Source organism: Hemitrygon akajei, chromosome 3, assembly GCF_048418815.1.
Source record: "Hemitrygon akajei chromosome 3, sHemAka1.3, whole genome shotgun sequence".
NCBI lineage: Eukaryota > Metazoa > Chordata > Chondrichthyes > Myliobatiformes > Dasyatidae > Hemitrygon > Hemitrygon akajei.
In genome coordinates, this window is record NC_133126.1 from 43,360,871 (window position 1) to 43,379,565 (window position 18,695).

At 39.0% G+C, this 18,695-nt stretch overlaps 1 protein-coding gene across 3 annotated transcripts in view; it reads left to right on the forward strand.

The window, feature by feature from the left end:
• tecpr2 (tectonin beta-propeller repeat containing 2) overlaps positions 1–18,695 on the forward strand; it is a 114,645-nt gene that overhangs the window by 74,615 nt on the left and 21,335 nt on the right. For all 3 annotated transcript variants that reach the window (XM_073039707.1, XM_073039708.1, XM_073039709.1), the window contains 2 exons: positions 1,737–1,970; positions 13,267–13,415. In XM_073039707.1, coding sequence (XP_072895808.1) covers positions 1,737–1,970; positions 13,267–13,415 — 383 coding nt within the window. The remainder of the gene's footprint in view (positions 1–1,736; positions 1,971–13,266; positions 13,416–18,695) is intronic.

Here is an 18,695-nt window from a genome sequence, read left to right on the forward strand (position 1 = left end):
AACCCTATTCCTATTCCACATTGGTATATGTGAGTATGTATTTATTGTTGATATTTAATCTTTTTAATATTACTTAGGGTTGATTCTACCTAAATTCTTGCAGATTCTTTTAGTTCATGCCTATATTTCAGAGAAAATTAACTGGACCATCTCCCTCTTCTCCTCTCCCCCCCCTCCCCCCCCCCCACTTCTACAGTTATGAAACTATTTCAAACTGAAGCCCTTTTTATTTTTGATCGTTTCATCTTCTTCTTACATATAGTGGTGGGTAGATTTCTAGATTAGTAACCCTGAAGTCTTAATTACCAGCATGTAGCTGTGGTATTTAAATTTGTTTAAAACTAGTCTTAGTATGGATGGCTACAAAACTACAGGAACTGGCAGTTTTACCTGTTCGTCCTGCATGTGACTCCAAACTGGGAGTCATTGTCATATAAGTGGTCCACTACTAATCCCAGTTTATTCCCCCAAAACTCCCAGTAATCCTCTCAATTCTATCCCTTGTGTACATACGTGGAGTAATTTACAGTGGCCAATTAACTTCCGAACTCTCACACTCTTGGGATGTGACAAGAGACCAGAGCACCCAGGAGAAATGATTGATAGAAATGTAGCTGCAGTACTGTTCTGTTCACGGGCAGTTAAAGATGAGCAATAAAAATTGCATTTCTGTTCATATGCTAAAAAATGAGCAAATTATAACAGTAAGTGCCCAATGTAGCATTATAAACCATGTCATTATCTTTCTCTTTCATTTTAATTCTTTAAAATTTATCATGCTTTTTCTCATATGCTGCAAAATAGTAGTATAAGCGTCTCCATCTAAAACCTCTCTAAATTATCATTCCTGAATTTATCTTTGCAACTGGTAGATGAACACAGGAATATATTCAAGATCAGATATAGCTTAGAGAGCTCCTTGAACCTCTTCTGCCATTCTGTAAACCAATCTAATTGTGGGTCTCAACTCCAAATTCATGTATGATACCTCATAACTGTTGAGTCTCCACTGGTCCTATCTCAAATGCTCAGCCTAAACCAAAGATAATAAATCAGATTACTGTCTGAGGTACAAAAATTGCTAAGGGCAACAACCCTGAGAGTAGGACCATCTCTAAGTCTTAAATGGGCATCCCTTGTTCTTATGCCCAAGATCGAGGTTTGCCCCTGCAGGGTTAATGTTCCAAATGCAACTACCCTGGCTGGGCTGCTCAGCATCTTGTGTATATTAATATGATTACCCCTAATTTTTCTGAACTCCAGAAAGTAGAGTGCAATCGACATAATCTTTCCTCATAAAGCTATACCTTATTCAAGGACTTAATCTAGCTCAGATAGAATTTAGCAAGCTCTCAACAAAAACACATCTACTCACGCTACAAGTTCTAAGCTTTCTCAGATACAGCAACTAAGTTCAACTGAGATTTTAGTTAGTAATTGAAGCAGCAATTACTAACTGCTTCCACTTAACTACCACATTAATATAATGTAAATCCATACAAGATACTTTTTTGACAAGCTTTTCTAGACCATCAAGTGAAACTTAGAAAATTGTGTATTATTCAAATTAGCACTTGAATAAGCACTAAATCATGGTCAATTGTTCATTGTGCACACTGATTAATTCATCTGGTCTTTTAAATTAAGGAATGTTTGGTGCTTTCTATTCATGCTTGTACTCATTGCCAGTGATTGCAGTAATACTAAAAATAACTTGTGCAACATTTGTTCTGTAGGAAGTTTTCTGTGGCTTGGACAAAGCAATAAAGATCTTTTCTGCATCAGTGATCAAAATCCTGAGTTTCGACCCTCTACTGTACAATTGCCTCCAGATGTAGAGATGGTACAGATTTCTGCCAGTCATGATGCAGTATGGGGTCTGGACGTGAAGGGCAAAATTCATATACGGACATTGTCAGAAAACTGCCCAAGTGGTATGCACTGGACCAAACTGGATCTTACACAGTTAGGTAAGGATATTTTCTCTTAAAGATTTGCTGCGAAAAACATCTTACTTTTTATTCTGTGCCTCAGACTTAAGTAACAGGTCAGTAGTGACACGAAAGCAAGGGTGAGAGAGTTTATGATTCTCACTCTTGCTTTTATGTCAATACTGATCTGTTTTCTTAATGTTCTTGAAATCTTCTCCAACCATTAACACCCAGCATGTCTTTGCTTTTCCATTTCTGGCCTCTTAAACTTTCCTGCTCAACTGTTCAGAGCAAAGCTCTGGAATTCTGTCCCTAAACTTGGTTTCCCGAGCCCTCCCTCCTTTAAGGGTGCTCCAATTGTTGACCAAGTTTTCAGTTGTGTCACAAGAACTTCTGAGGATTAGTTTCACCTCTGCAAAACATCTCGGTGTGTTGCTGTGCCACGGGTTATAATATAAATGGAAATTTAAAAGATATGTACCAATTAATGACTGAGTTAAGTAACTTTGATCAAACTTGTATATTTCAAATATACAATGGATTCCAGTTAATTGGGTCACATTGGGACCAGTGCATTTTGGCCTAACTAAGCAACTGCTCTAATTAGTGAAGTTTCACAGAAATAGTTAAAAAATATATTAAAAAGACAAACTACCATTTAACTGAGTAACAAGTTATGTATTTAAGTGAAATACAGAACAAATTAGAACATTACCAATACTACTAGAGTACTGTAAAACTGTATTAGTTCTTAATAGTAATCAACTGCGGAATTCATGCAGTGCACGTTGCATTTTTTTGTAAATGAACAAAATCAGCACAGACACCTTATGCAGATAATGGACTGCCTTCATAAAATGCTTTCAATGATTGCATCCTCCAAATTTTCATTTTCATTTTCATTTTAACATTCAAAATAATTGTTGATCCCTTTAAATTCTTCATAGGACTGAACTTGTTGAAGTAGCAAAATTGTTTCATTTTCACTTCCAGCCATTTCTGCTGCTTATTTCTCACCAACAATCAGCGATAAACATTTCTGCTTTTTGAACGAAAGCACACACAACTAACCTTATTTAAAAACTTCACTCTAAGCACAGTCTAAAGGCCATGCAAGTGCACGTGACTAACGCTAGTTAGAAACTATTTGGCAACAGTTTCCTGTCCTAATTAGGTGGCATATACCCAAATAAATTAAGGGAATACTTGCCATTTTTTCAATTAGTTTTTGTTGTTTAAGAGTTATCCCAAATAAATGGCTTCCCCGATTAGCTGATGGCCCATTTATCCAGAATCCACTATATATTGAAATTCACACGTTAGCATATCTAGTTTGTCATAAGAGCCTGGTTACCCTTAGTAATTTGCAGTGTAGTACCTTCATAATAGCTCACAATTTTTCATCAGAGATTTGTTCAATCTATTGTGCTGATGGTGACCAATTATTGCTGCTTTGTTTCTATTTGGTGTTGCCTAAAAATATGGACAATTACATGCATAGATGATATTTCAGAAAATCTGTTCCCTTGGGTTAAAATATATTTTAATCAAATTGTTAACACCAACAAAATTATATGCTGTACACAGTGGGTTAATAGAAGCCTTATTATAATTTTGTAAATTTTCATTTGTGAGAATCTGTGATAATCCCAAAATAATCTTGACAAACTAGTTAAAGTTAATTTTATTAGCTCAATTATGGGCTCCTTCAGCTGTTCACATGAAGAAAAAAAAAACTGCTGTATGGTTATGTAATAGTGCCTCAAGCTGTTAAGTAAAGACTTATTAACCCTTCTGTGTTTGTAATACAAAGAATATACAAAATAATTTATACTCTTGGATGTTTTATTTAATCCACAAGAATAGCATAAAAAGTAATGTAGATAATTTTATTTGTAGCACACAGTACTTATGAATGTTTTTCTATAAAGGTAACTTCTGAATATTAGAATGTACTTCAGTTCAAAAATAAAAACAGCAATGCAGAGTAGACGATATCTGATCCCGTGTTGGGGATCATAGTGACGCTGTTTAAAATCAAAACACATATTAACAACTGTATCATGTGATTGCGTTAGTGATACCTAAAGCATATGACTTGCTGATTATTACTGATGTGATAATCTTGCATGAGAAATACATTCTGCAGACCATTTCACCTTGTATTTATCAAGCTTTTCCCACAGTTAGATTATTGCAAGAAATTAAATGATAACTTATAAAAGCTTAAATAATCCACGTTTTAAATCCTGGTCCTCTTTGTGTGGAAGCATTAAGAAATTAGTGGGTGTTACAAGGATTGTAACATTTTTTTCTGTTAAATCTGTATAGTAAGATACAATGCTAGACTTACCTGTGAAAGAAGGTATTTGTAAAATCAATCAATGAGTACAATAATAGAGAAAATGGTTGTGTTTGTCTATCAGTTGTGCAAGAATGTGTGTCCATATGCATGGTTGAAAACGTTATTAGTTGAGTTCTTTTCCCCTTGGTAACATTACAATTTGAAACGGAAGCTTGCACAATAGTCTAAATATAAATCAATGGAGCACTGCATTGCCAAAAGTACTATTATTTGCTATAGAACATAGGCCAATGTCACGTCTAACTTTTCTCACGGTTTAATACCAAGCTATTCTCTGCCAGAGGAACTGTTGTAATGCTTGTTCAAATGCAGTTCATTGAGTATATTTATAAAAAAGCATTATTATCAGACTATCAAGAATTCTATTCATATTTGTGTTTTAAAAGTATATAAATGTTTTTTACTCTCAAACAAACTAGATTTGCAGCCACTATATTAATTTACATTTGCTGCACAATGATACTGTAGTACTTCAGAAGCACCAATGTAAAATTTGGTTTCCTTGTTTTTAACATACAAAATTGTACATTTTTGTATATTAGTCCTTCTAACCAAATTATGCAGGTGGCTCCTAGTTGACAACATTCCAGAGATGGTAGAAAAGCTTTTGTCATTGGTGGCACATGGTGCTCACAATGGAATGTTAACCTTGAAATGTTTAACTGTGTCTGCTTTTGGATGCACTCTGCCAATGTTCCCTCTATTTTTTTTTAAAGCTGTGCAGACCAAGTATTGCTCTGAGCAGGAAATTTTTACATGGCCTGAAAACTGCATGGCGCTTTTAATAATTCCTTTTGTAATATGCACATCAAACAAACACAAACCACAAATGACAAGTAAATGATGTCAGGCAGTTAATGCAACTGGCAGGCACAATGACTGAACAGCGTTGGTATTCAGCATGTCAGTCGTTTGTTATAATGAACTACCGACATCCATTCTGTGTTTATTGTTATAATTTGTAACATGGTTGTAACTTGAAACACTGACAATGTAAATACATTGGAGCTCTAAAATAGTTCAAAGTAAAGGTGGTACATTTTTTATTGTGAACGTTTATGGATTATATTCATTAACACATAATTACAGGTTATTTCTCAATTATATTAGCATAATTTTAAAATTATAATAACATTATATAAAGGAAAATTCCAGCTGCATGGCAACAAAGGCAATGTGCATAGGAGCATTTCATTTATTGCGCGGCTGCACACCTGCACAGCTTAGAGGGAATAGTGTTCTTTGCCTTCTGGAATATTGCACAATATTATAATACCCACTCTAGGACATGTGGCAGAAAACTTCTAAAAGCATAACTATTATTATTATTATATATTATTATTTAAGCTGTTCTAATCAAAACTTACAGTGGTGCTAGAAAGTTTGTGAACCCTGTAGAATTTTCTCTCTTGCTGCATAAATATGACCTAAAACATGATCAAATCTTCATACGTCCTAAAACTAGATAAAGAAAACCCAATTAAATAAATAACACAAAAACATTATACTTGTTTGTTTATTTATTGAGAAAAATGATCCAATGTTACATGTATTTGTTGAAAAAACTATGTGAACCTCTGGGGTAATGCCTTCTACAAAAGCTATTTGGAGTCAGGTGTTCCAATCAATAAGATGACAATAGACAATAAGTGCAAGAGTAGGCCATTCGGCCCTTCGAGCCAGCACCACCATTCAATGTGATCATGGCTGATCATCCACAATCACTACCCCGTTCCTGCCTTCTCCCCATATCCCTTGACTCCGCTATCTTTAAGAGCCTCTATCTAACTCTTTCTTGAAAGCATCCAGAGAATTAGCCTCCACTGCCGTCTGGGGCAGAGCATTCCACAGATCCACAACTCTCTGGGTGAAAAAGTTTTTCCTGAACTCCGTTCTAAATGGCCTACCCCTTATTCTTAAACTGTGGCCTCTATTTCTGGACTCCCCCAACATCAGGAACATGTTTTCTGCCTCTAGCGTGTCCAATCCCTTAATAATCTTAAATGTTTCAATCAGATCCCCTCTCATCCTTCTAAATTCCAGCGTATACAAGCCCAGTCACTCCAATCTTTCAACATATGATAGTCCCGCCATCCCGGGAATTAACCTCGTGAACCTACGCTGCACTCCCTCAATAGCAAGAATGTCCTTCCTCAAATTTGGAGACCAAAACTGAACACACTACTCCATGTGTGGTCTCACCAGAGCCCTGTACAACTGCAGAAGGACCTCTTTGCTCCTATACTCGACTCCCCTTATTATGAAGGCTAACATGCCATTTGCTTTCTTCACTACCTGCTGTACCTGCATGCTTACTTTCAGTGACTGATGAACAAGGACACCTAGATCTCATTGTACTTCCCCTTTTCCTAACTTGACACCATTCAGATAGTAATCTGCCTTCCTGTTCTTGCCACCAAATGGATAACCTTACATTTATCCACATTGGAAAATGATTACCAATGTGTCCACGATTTCTAGAGCCACCTCCTTCAGTACCCTGGGCCCTGGAGATTTATCAGTCTTCAGTCCCATTAGTCTACCCAACACCATTTACTGCCTAATGTGAATTTCCTTCAGTTCCTTCATTACCCTAGGTCCTCTGGCCACTATTACATCTGGGAGATTGTTTGTGTCTTCCCTAGTGAAGACAGATCCAAAGTACCTGTTCAACTTGTCTGCCATTTCCTTGTTCCCCATAATAAATTCACCCATTTAAGGGTCTTCAAGGGCCCAACTTTGGTCTTAACTAATTTTTTCCTCTTCACATACCTAAAGAAGCTTTTACTATCCTCCTTTATATTCTTGGCTAGCTTACCTTCGTACCTCATCTTTTCTCCCTGTATTGCCTTTTTAGTTATCTTCTGTTGCTCTTTAAAAGTTTCCCAATCCTCTGGCTTCCCGCTCATCTTTAGTATGTTATACTTCCTCTCTTTTATTTTTATATTGTCCTTGACTTCCCTTGTCAGCCACGGTCACCCCTTACTCCCCTTAGAATCTTTCTTCCTCTTTGGAATGAACTGATCCTGCACCTTCTGTACTATTCCCAGAAATACCTGCCATTGTTCCACTGTCATCCCTGCCATCCCTGCTAGGGTATTGTTCCATTGAACTTTGGCCAGCTCTTCCCTCATGGCTCCATAGTTCCCTTTGTTCAACTGTAATACTGAAACTTCCGATTTTCCCTTCTCCCTCTCAAATTGTAGATTAAAACTTATATTATGGTCACTACCTCCTAATGAGATTGGAGGTGTGAGTTATAGAGGTGCCCTGCCCTTTTTAAAAAAAAAGGCACACAGTCAGGCTGTTCTTCTCAAGAAATATCTGTTTATGTGCACCATGCCTCGATCAAAACAACTTTCAGAGGACCTTAGAAGAAGAATTGTAGAGATGCATGAAGCTGGAAAAGGCTACAAAAGGATTTCTAAAGACCTGAGTGTTCATCAGTCCGCAGTAAGAGAAATTATCTACAAATGGAGGAAACTCAGTACTGTTGCTACTCTTCCGAGGAGTGGACGTCCTGCAAAGATCACACCAAGAGCACAATGTTCAATGCTGAAGGACATGAAAAAGAACCCAAGCGTAACCATAAGAGACCTGCAGAAATCTCAAGAACTTGCTAAGGTCTCTGCTCATCTGTCCACTGTAAGAAAAACACTCAACAAGGATGGTGTTCATGGAAGGACACCATGGAGGAAACCACGGAGGAAACCACTGCTCTCCAAAAAAAGAACATTGCTGCAAGTCTCAGGTTTGCAAAAGACCACCTGGATGTTCTACAGTGCTTTTGGGGCAATGTTCTGTGGACAGGAGAGAGAAAAGTTGAACTTTTGGGCAGAAATGCACATTGTTTGGAGGGAAAAGGGCACTGCACACCAACACCAAAACCTCATCCCAACTGTGAAGCATGGTGGAAGGAGCATCATGGTTTGGGGCTGCATTGCTGCCTCAGGGCCTGGTCAGCTTGCAATCATTGAGGGAACAATGAATTCAAAATTGTATCAAGACATTTTACAGGAGAATATCAGATAGCAGTCCATCACCTGAAGCTCAATAGAATTTAGATAATGCAACAAGTCAATAATCTGAAAGACAAGAGTAGATCAACAACAGAATGGTTTTTAAAAAAAAGAAGAAAATATGTGTTTTGGAATGAAAGTCAAAGTCCTGACCTTCATTCCAAAAGAAGTATTGTGGAAGGACCTGGAGCAATCAGTTCATACAAGGAAGCCCACCAACATCCCAGAGTTGAAGCAGTTTTGTAAGGAGCAATGGTCTATAATTCCTCCAAGCCGATATGCTGGACTGATAAACAGTTACCGGAAACATTTGGTTTAAGTTATTGCTGTACGGGGGCGGGGGGGGGGGGGGTTCACACCAGTTATTGAAATCAAAGGTTCACATACTTTTTCCAACAAATATATATAATGTTGGATCATTTTTCTCAATAAATAAATGAATAAGTATGATTTTTTGTGTTATTTATTTAATTGGGTTCTCTTTGTCTAGTTTTAGAACTTACATGAAGATCTGATCACATTTTAGGTCATATTTATGCAGAAATAGAGAAACTTCTACAGGGTTCACAAACTTTCTAGCACCCTGTATATTGTATTAAGGAATTGACATATAGCTTTTCAATGTACTCAACCATAATTAAAATATTGCAAGAGAATATGAGCTCATCTTAACACTTTTGATGTGCTTTACTGGAATAGTGTTGAAATACAGCTAACCTTTACTGTCACAGTAAGAACATCAAAGTATGATCAGGCAAAGTCAACATGATTTTATGAAGAGAAAATGTGTGACAAATCTAATAGCAATAGTCTTAATGGGCTAGATAAACAGAAAACACTACACATGGTAGATCCAGATTTTCATGGCCAATATGTTCCTGTAAGGGGGAAATGGAAAAAAGAGAATTCCATGGAACCCTGGCTGGCAAGGGATATTAAGAGTGTGGGTTCTCAGAGAAGCATGTGGCACATGTGGAGTGCTGAAAATGGGTAAGGTCCTTCAGACACTTAGAATGAATATGGAAACATAGAGAAACATAGAAAACCTACAGCACAATACAGGCCCTTTGGCCCACAAAGTTGAGCTGAACATGTCCCTACCTTAGAAATTACTAGGCTTACCTACAGCCCTCTATTTTTCTAAGCTCCATATACCTATCCAAAAGTCTCTTAAAAGACCCTATCGTATCCGCCTCCACCACCGTTGCCGGCAGCCCATTCCACGCACTCACCACGCTATGAGTAAAAAACTCACCCCTGACATCTCCACTGTACCTACTTCCCAGCACCTTAAACCTGTGTCCTCTTGTGGCAACCATTTCAGCCCTGGGAGAAAGCCTCTGACTATCCACACGATCAATGCCTCTCATCATCTTATACACCTCTATCAGGTCACCTCTCATCCTCCGTCCCTCCAAGGAAAAAAGGCTGAGATCACTCAACCTATTCTAATAAGGCATGCTCCCCAATCCAGGCAGCATCCTTGTAAATCTCCTCTGCATCCTTTCTATGGTTTCCAGATCCTTCCTGTAGTGAGGCGACCAGAACTCCAAGTGGGGTCTGACCAGGGTCCTACATAGTTGTAACATTACCTCTCAGCTCCTAAATTCAATTCCATGATTGATGAAGGCCAATACACCGTATGCCTTCTTAACCACAGAGTCAACCTACGCAGCTGCTTTGAGCATCCTATGGACTCAGACCCCAAGATCCCTCTGATCCTCCACACTGCCAAGAGTCTTACCGTTAATACTATATTCTGCCATCATATTTGCCTACCAAACCGAACCACTTCACACTTATCTGGGTTGAATGCCATCTGCCATTTCTCAGCCCAGTTTTGCATCCTATCAATGTCCCGCTGTAACCTCTGACAGCCCTCCACACTATCCACAACACCTCCAACCTTTGTGTCATCAGCAAACTTACTAACCCATCCCTCCACTTCCTCATCCAGGTCATGTATAAAAATCATGAAGAGTAAGGGTCCCAGAACAGATCTCTGAGGCACACCACTGATGACCAACCTCATGCAGAATATGACCTGTCTACAACCAATATGGAGGTACTTAAGAATAAAGGAATTTATGAGGTTACAAAAAGGTCAATAAAATATTGCTGGTCGACAAGACTTTGATAGAGTGTACAAGATGATCAGAGGCACAGATCAAGAGACTTTTTTCCAGGATGGAAATGGCTAATACAAGGGAGCATAATTAGATTGATCTTAAAGTAAGACTAGAGTAGTTTAAAAAGTTGAACTCATGGCTGAAGGGCCTGTACTTGTTGTATGACTTTTCCACACAAAGCTACGCTGATTCCTCCTGATCCAACATTTGTCTATCCAATGATAGACTATCTCAGAATTCCCTCCAGTATCTTCCCCACTGCTGATGTCAGGCTGAATGATCTCCTGTTCCTGGCTTGTCCTTGCTACTCTTTTTAACCAGACATTAGCCACTTTCTAGTCTTTGAGAACTTCACCAGTGGCTAACAGTGAAGCAAATATCTCTGCAAGGCCCTCTATAATTTCCAGTCTGGTCTCCCACAAAGTCCGATTATTGACCCTAATTCACTTTAAGGTTAAAAGTACCTTCTCCCTGGCCCTCCAAAACGTCTCCACTTCTTTCCCTGAGCAACCATGATTTTCTTTTCAGTAAAGTTACTGCCTGTTATGTTGCTGGTGTTTAGAGCAGCAACAAAGGTCCTCCATTTCTGCCTCTACAGTATGGTTCCAGGCAGTCTTTGGTCTCCTGGTTTTCCTCTGCTCTTCAGGGGTCCAATGAAATTCTGTTTTGATGATGAAGTTGACCTCTCTTTTCATCACGTGTCCAATCCATCGCCAACATTTCTTCTTGATGATTGTGGCCATGTCCTCTTGGTGACACTGAAGGAGTAGGGCACGTTTGAAGATCTTTCTTGGCCAAAACATATGGAGGATCTTTGGGAGGCTCATGGCGCAGAATGACAACAGCTTGGCAAGGTTGTTTTCTGTCATGCTCCTCAGTAAACACAGAGGAGGAAGATTCATGAAAATTTCCCACCCCACCTCCTGTGGTTGAAGACATGGGCAGCCCTGCTGATCTCAAAGAAGGCTTACTCTGTCTCTGTTCAGCTTTTAATATAGTTGTGGAACCTCTTGGGATTTTCCTTAACATTTAATGCCAAATCCATATTGCACCCTCTCTTTACACTCCAGCTTTCTCTCTTAAGATTATTTAACATTTTATAGTCATGATGGGATTCACTTATCCCTGACCTCCTGGACCCAATGTATGCTTCCTTTTTTTCCCCCAACAAGAGCCTGACAATATCTCTCATCAGCTGTGGTTCCCTAAACCTACCAGATTCAATGGGCTGAATGGTCTAATTCTGCTGCTGTGCAATATAGTCTTAACAGGAACATGCTGCTCCTAGGCATTTGCCATTACACTCTTAAAAAGTCTCTCACTTGCCATTTGTTCCTTTCCCTTATAACAACCTCATACAATCAACTCTGCTAGATCCTGTTTAATTCCCCACCCCTAAATTAGCCCTGATTCAGTTTGAAAATCTAACCTTTCCATCACTATCTTAAAACTAATAGGATTATTGTCACTAGAGCCAAAGTGATCACTGACTGCCAACTCAGTTTCTAGCCCTACCTTGTTCCCTGAGAGGTGGTCTAGTATTGCACCCTCCTGAGTAGGGCCCTCAGAACACATTTCATAAATTCCACCCTGTCCATGGCCCAGTCAATACTGGGAAAATTAAAATCTCCCACAGTACAACCCTATTATTCTTACAACAATGGGGAATTTCTCTATACACTTGCTCATCCAGTTCCTGCTGACTATTGGGGGTCTATAAGCACACCCCCATTGTAATGACCCTCCCTTATTTTGAAGTACTACCGATATGACCTCACTGGACAATCCCCAAGACTTTCATCTCTGAGTACTGCTATACAGTTTTTAGTATAAATACAAGAGTGCAGACATCTTGCTCTTATATGTATGAATTTGGTAAGATCTCTTGTAATACTGTGCAGCTTTGGTCTCAGAATCTTTAGCTAAGTAAGAAGTTAGATTCCCCTTGGAGTCCATGTAGCATAGAATTATTGATTTTTTAGAATGAGGGTATTATCTTCCAAGGAATGATGTTTAAGAATCAAGTTCTTTTAAGTTACATTGGCCATAACAAGTGATTCCTTTGAGACAAGGAGTTTGTGAACAAGATCAATATATAGAAGCTGAATGGTTAGACCACTCAATACCATGAAGAGACTTCTCCTTACTATGCATGTTTTAGATATTTGGAATTCTTTCTGTCTGAGTGTCGAAGTTGCTTGTTCTTAGTTGTTGAGTATATTCAAACTGGAGATCAGTGGAGCTCTAGAGTCTCGAGGAAATTGAGATTTTTGAATCCCTCTTGTGTACTTGGGATCAGTGCTGATTTTGAATGGTGGATCTGGTGCAAGGGGTTTCTTTTGCAGTATGTAAATTCTTATAACTAAGGAGATGCCATTTTGAGGTTAGTAGGATAGTTAAAGTTCCAGGTGAAATATTTTATTTCCTTTAATGTACGTGTTTTCCCCAATTAAAGATTTAATTTAATAATTAGTTTGAGGCTTGCTGTTAAAGCTCCAGGCATTCTAATATGTAGTCAAGCACACTTTTAAATGTAAAGAGATGTAACTGAAAAACTGCCAATTCATCAATCCATCTTCTTCTAGCCTGTTCTCTACTTTTTCCTCATTTTCCTCATTTTTGGTCAAATTCCTCCTCTACTCTTCCCTTATGTTCAGTGTCTTAGAACAGTAGGTGCAAAAATTCACGTGTGGGGTGTAATCAACATTTAGTATTCATTTTGACTGTAATTCTAAACAAATGTTTCATTACAAAACTGTTTATCCTCTTCACTGGCTCAGTGTCTGCCTCCCATTCCTAAAAGTGTTTGTTTTCCTCTTCAGGAAGCATAAAATTAGCAGGCCTAGCTTGTGGAGGTCAGCACGTGTGGGCTTGTGATGTTGATGGATTTGTTTATTTCCGTGTGGGGACACAACCGTTAAACCCCAGCATGATGTTTCCTGCTTGGATAACCATTGAACCACCAGAACAGGTAGGTGGCAGACAGCATTTGGTTTGTCATTCCAATAAGGGATATTCATCTCTAGAAGTTTAACCTTTCTACAGTTGAGTGTCCTAACTTAGACATGGAAAGCAGTGTAAAAGTTTACTCTTACAGCTCCAAACCTTTAATCAGAACATCTTCAAACTAGAATCAGCTTTGAAGGTTTTAATTTCCCAAATTACATACACTTGTGACTGTTTTTGTCAATCCATGAGATTGGGATTTGACAGAGATTGTAAGGTAAAAATTACATGTGGGGTCAACTAAAGAGAAATTTTTTGCAACACATGCAAAATGCTGGAGGAAATCAGCAGGTCAGGCAGCATCTATGGAAATAAATAAACAATCGATGTTTCAGTGCAAGACCCTTCTTCAGGACTGGAAAGGAAGGGGAAGAAGCTGGAATAAGAAGGTGGGAGAGGGGAAGGAGTACAAGCTTGAAGAGATAGGTGAGGCCTGGTGGGGGAGGGAGAATGAAGTGAGAAGCTGGGAAGTGATAGGTTGGAAAACCATTGAACCACTGCTGGAGAGAAAACGAAGGAAGAGCAGCATTGGGAGGGGGGAGGTGGTAGGCAGGTGAGGAGAAGAGGTAAAAGGGGAGCTATAATGGGATATTGAAGAAGAGAAAATGGGGAGGGGGAAAATTACTGAAGCTGGAGAAGTTAATGTTCATGCCTTCAAGCTGGAGGCTCCCCAGACAGCATGTGAGGTGTTGCTCTCTAATCTGAGAGTGACCTCATCCTGGCAGTAGAGGAAGCCAATGACTGACATATCAGAATGGAATAGGGATTGGAACCTTGATTTTGTTGCTGGTTCTGTAGGGATCTTTGGAATTGTTGAGTCCAATAGGATGGATATGAGGAAAAAAATGAGCTGAGAAGGTATAAATTGTTCCTATCGAGTGGTTAAGATGGATCTTATAGACAAATTTGAGAAGGTGTAAAAGGGAATAGAATATAATATTTATAGGGTGAGATTCAGTAAGTTGGGAGGAGCTTCATTTAGAACATAAGCAACATGTGGATGTAATGGGTTGAAAGATTTGCAGCTGTGTTGTTAACCTGTATTCTAATTAATTTTTCATATGTGTTTCTTTGTGATTTATGTTTCTGTGCAGAAATGATTTGGATTTTAACACCAACTGTGCAAGGAAATTTTTTTTTACGTCATTTTGAATCTGCTGTCCTGCTCAATTTTAAAGCTTCCACAGTTGTACTTCTTTCTCCTCCCTACATACACCAGTCTAATTACCTCTCTCAACCTTATCTTCACATGATAATGACTCACCTGGAGCCTTAAACTCACGAATGTATTCTTGTGATTGTACAGAGGTGGCAATTAAAGCAAGGTTGTTTAACTATGGAAGTTGAGTATGATTCAGTCTAGTGTCTGTATGTACAGTCTGCAGGTGAGCACGGGGGAAAATCTCAATGAATTCTCCATTGTCCTGCTGTTTGTCCTGAGCCATTAGTCCTTAGCTTTGTGCTTAAACAAAATCATAAAGTAGATAGTCAAACCACTTTGTAAATTGAACACTTTAAGCATCTAAAAAGGTGTATATTATTATGAAGAAATCATCCATATATTGATTTGAAGTCTGATTAGAGCATTAGAGCTGGCTGCCGGTGGGAAGATAGAGGATTGGGAAGCTTTTAAGAACTTGCAGAAGGAAACTAAGAAGGTCATTAGGAAGGAAAAGATGAATTATGAAAGGAAGCTGGTGACTAATATCAAAGAAGATACTAAAAGCTTTTTTTACGTACATAAAGGGTAAAAAAGAATTGAGGGTAGATATACAACCAATACAAAATGACACTGGAGATATTGTAATGAGAGATGTAGAGATGGCAGAGGAACTGAATGCGTATTTTGCATTAGTCTTCACAGTGGGAGACATCTGCAGTATACCGGACATTCAAGAGTGTCAGGGAAGTGAAGTTTGTGCAGTGAAAATTACGACTGAGAAGGTGCTCAGGAAGCTTAATGGTCTGAGGGCGGATAAATCTCCTGGACCTGATGGAATGCATCCTCGGGTTTTGAAGGAAGTAGCTGGAGAGTTAGTGGAGGCATTAACAATGATCTTTCAAGAATCAATAGATTCTGGCAATGTACCAGAGGACTGGAAAATTGCAAATGTTACTCTGCTAGTTAAGAAGGGTGGAAGGCAGCAGAAAGGAAACTATAGACCTGTTAGCCTAACATCAGTGGTTGGGAAGTTGTTGGAATTGATTGTTAAGGATGAGCTTACGAAGTACCTGGAGGCACATGACAAGATAGGCCAAAGCCAGCATGGTTTCCTGAAAGGAAAATCCTGCCTGACTAACCTACTGCAATTCTTTGAGGAAATTACAAGCAGGGTAGACAAAGGAGATGAAGTAGACGTGGTGTACTTGGATTTTTAGAAGGCCTTCGACAAGGTGTTGCACATGAGAATGCTTAGCAAGATAAGATCCCATGGAATTACAGGGAAGTTACTAGCATGGATGGAGCATCAGCTGATCAGCAGAAAGCAGAGTGTGGGAATAAATGGATCCTGTTCTGGCTGGCTGACGGTTACCAGTGGAGTTCCACAGGGGTCGGTGTTGGGACTGCTGCTTTTTACGATATACGTCAATGATTTGGACTACGGTATTAATGGATTTGTGGCTAAATTTGTGGATGATACAAAGATAGGTAGAGGAGAGGGTAGTGTTGAGGAAACAGAGAGCCTGCAGAGAGACTTAGATAGTTTAGGGGAATGGGCAAAGAAGTGGCAAATGAAATACAATGAAAGTGTATGGTAATGCACTTTGGTGGAAGAAATAAACAGGCAGACTATTATTTAGATGGGGAGAGAATTCAAAATGCAGAGATGCAAAGAGACTTGGGAGCCCTTGTTCAAGATACCCTAAAGGTTAACCTCCAGGTTGAGTCAATTATGAAGAAGGTGAATGCACTGTTGGCATTCATTTCTAGAGGTATAGAATATAAGAGCAGGGATGTGATGTTGAGGCTCTATAAGGCACTTGTGAGACCACACTTGGAGTATTGTGTGCAGTTTTGGGCTCCTTATTTTAGAAAGGATATACTGACATTGGAGAGGGTTCAGAGAAGATTCACAAGAATGTTTCTAGGAGTGAAAGGGTTACTGTATGAGGAACGTCTGGCAGCTCAAGAGGCTGTATTCCCTGAAGTTCAGGAGAATGAGGGGGGATCTCATAGAAACATTCTGAATGTTAAAAGGCCCGAACAGATTAGATTGGCAATGGTAGGGGATTCTGAAACAAGAGGGCATGGCTTCAGGATTGAAGGACGTCCATTTAGAACTGAGATACAGAGAAATTACTTTTGTCAGAGGGTGGTAAATGTGTGAAATTTGTTGCCACGAGCAGCTGTAGAGCCCAAGACATTGGGTGTATTTAGGCAGAGATAGAAAGGTTCTTGATTAGCCAGGACATCCAAGGGTATGGGGTGAAGGCAGGGGAGTGGGGATGACTGGAAGAATTGGGTCAGCCCATGATTGAATGGCGGGGCACACTCGATGGGCAGAATGGCCTACTTCTGCTCCTATATCTTATGGTCTAAGTTGTGCAATTTTAGCTGTTAATGTACTTCCAAATTCAGAAACTTCTGTATGTAAAATTGCTTCAGAAATTAGGAACTTAAGGCAGAATTTTGACATCAACACTCTTAAATATCTGTAAGTTTCAAAAAATTTTCTTGTTGTGTCGAATCTTATTTATTCCTGAGAGTTTTTATTTATTGCTGAGAATTTTGAGCTTGCAGTCAGTGCTTTTAATTGTACTAAGCTTCCAAATGCCTGCTAGTATGTTGATTATTATGGTCAATACTGAGTTCAGTGCAGCCATTTTAATTGCACATCCATTCCCATCGCACATCTGTCCATGGCCGCCTCTGCCGCCAAATGAAGCTCGATGCAGATTAGAGGAACAGCACCTCATATTCTGCCTTGGTAGACTCTAATTTGACAGCATCAACAATAGTTTCTCTTAATGCTTAATAACTTCTCCCCTTTGTCGCTCTCTTTATCGTCTTGGCTCACTTACCCTCATCACACCTTCTTTCCCCTCCCCCATCCCTTTCAATCTGCCTATCACTCCCTCATTTTTCCCACTTCTCTTCACCACTGTCCTCTCACAATGGATTTCATCCTCTTTATCCCTTTCTAACCTCCATATATCACCTATAAACTTCTGACACACATTCCCACTCCCCCCCCCCCCCCCCCGACCATTTTCATCTGGATCCACTTATTACCTGCCAGCTCCACAAACTCCAACCCCCCCAATCTTTTTATACTGGAACAAAAGTTCCTCTTTCTGGTCCTGATAATAGGTTCTGACCTGAAACGTGACTGTCCATCTCTGTAGACGCTGCCTGACCGCTGAATGCGTCCAGCTCCTTTGTGTGTTGCCCAGCTTGTTTGGGTCCTCTGGAATCATCTCCATGTGGTGAAATGTCAGAACTGGGGCTGGTTATGAAGGGAAAGGCCAGCACTTCTCTGATACTTGCTGCTATTTTCCTGTAAAATCCGGGGTAGTGGTTTCATTTTTACATCAGCAAGCAATATGGTTCATAATTAGGCTTCCTGTTTGGTTGAAAGTTAGTGTTCTAAAGAGAACTTACCAACTCTTTTACTAGTCAGAATTAAGCTAGAATTTTTCACAAAGTTGTTTGTATTGATATCTAATTTTACAGTGTACGATTAGATGTCTCTGAACCAATATTTTTGGGAAATGAATCTATTATTTCAATGGGTGAACATGTAGAACGTCATTACTTACTTGCATCGACAGTGCTTTATTAGAATATTGTCTAAACATGGTATCTCAAGCCCCTTTTACATAGCATAACAGGTTTAAGGAATTTTAGAATTCAGTATTTCTTATTTAGAAATGCAAAGCTGCTTACACAAAAAGTTATATTTTTATCAACCTTTGATAATTAATCAGAGATCATGGTTTTTGGGGAAGTTCTGAAATAGTGTGACACACAAAATGATGTTACACTTTTCACGTTGATCAAACTTGTTGACTTAAGTGAAAATACAGCAGCATGAGTTGATTTTACCATCATAGCAAGATGGAGATTTTTATTTTTAACAACATAAACAACTATTTTTTCCTAACCAAATAAGTGAAAGTTGATATCAATTTGTGGGATGAAACTCTAAATGTAATTCTTTACATTTGATTGTATTTTTCCTCAACAATTGATTATGTGCTGTGAAAAGCAGAATATTTGTTTGGAAAGTTTGCCTTTCTAAAG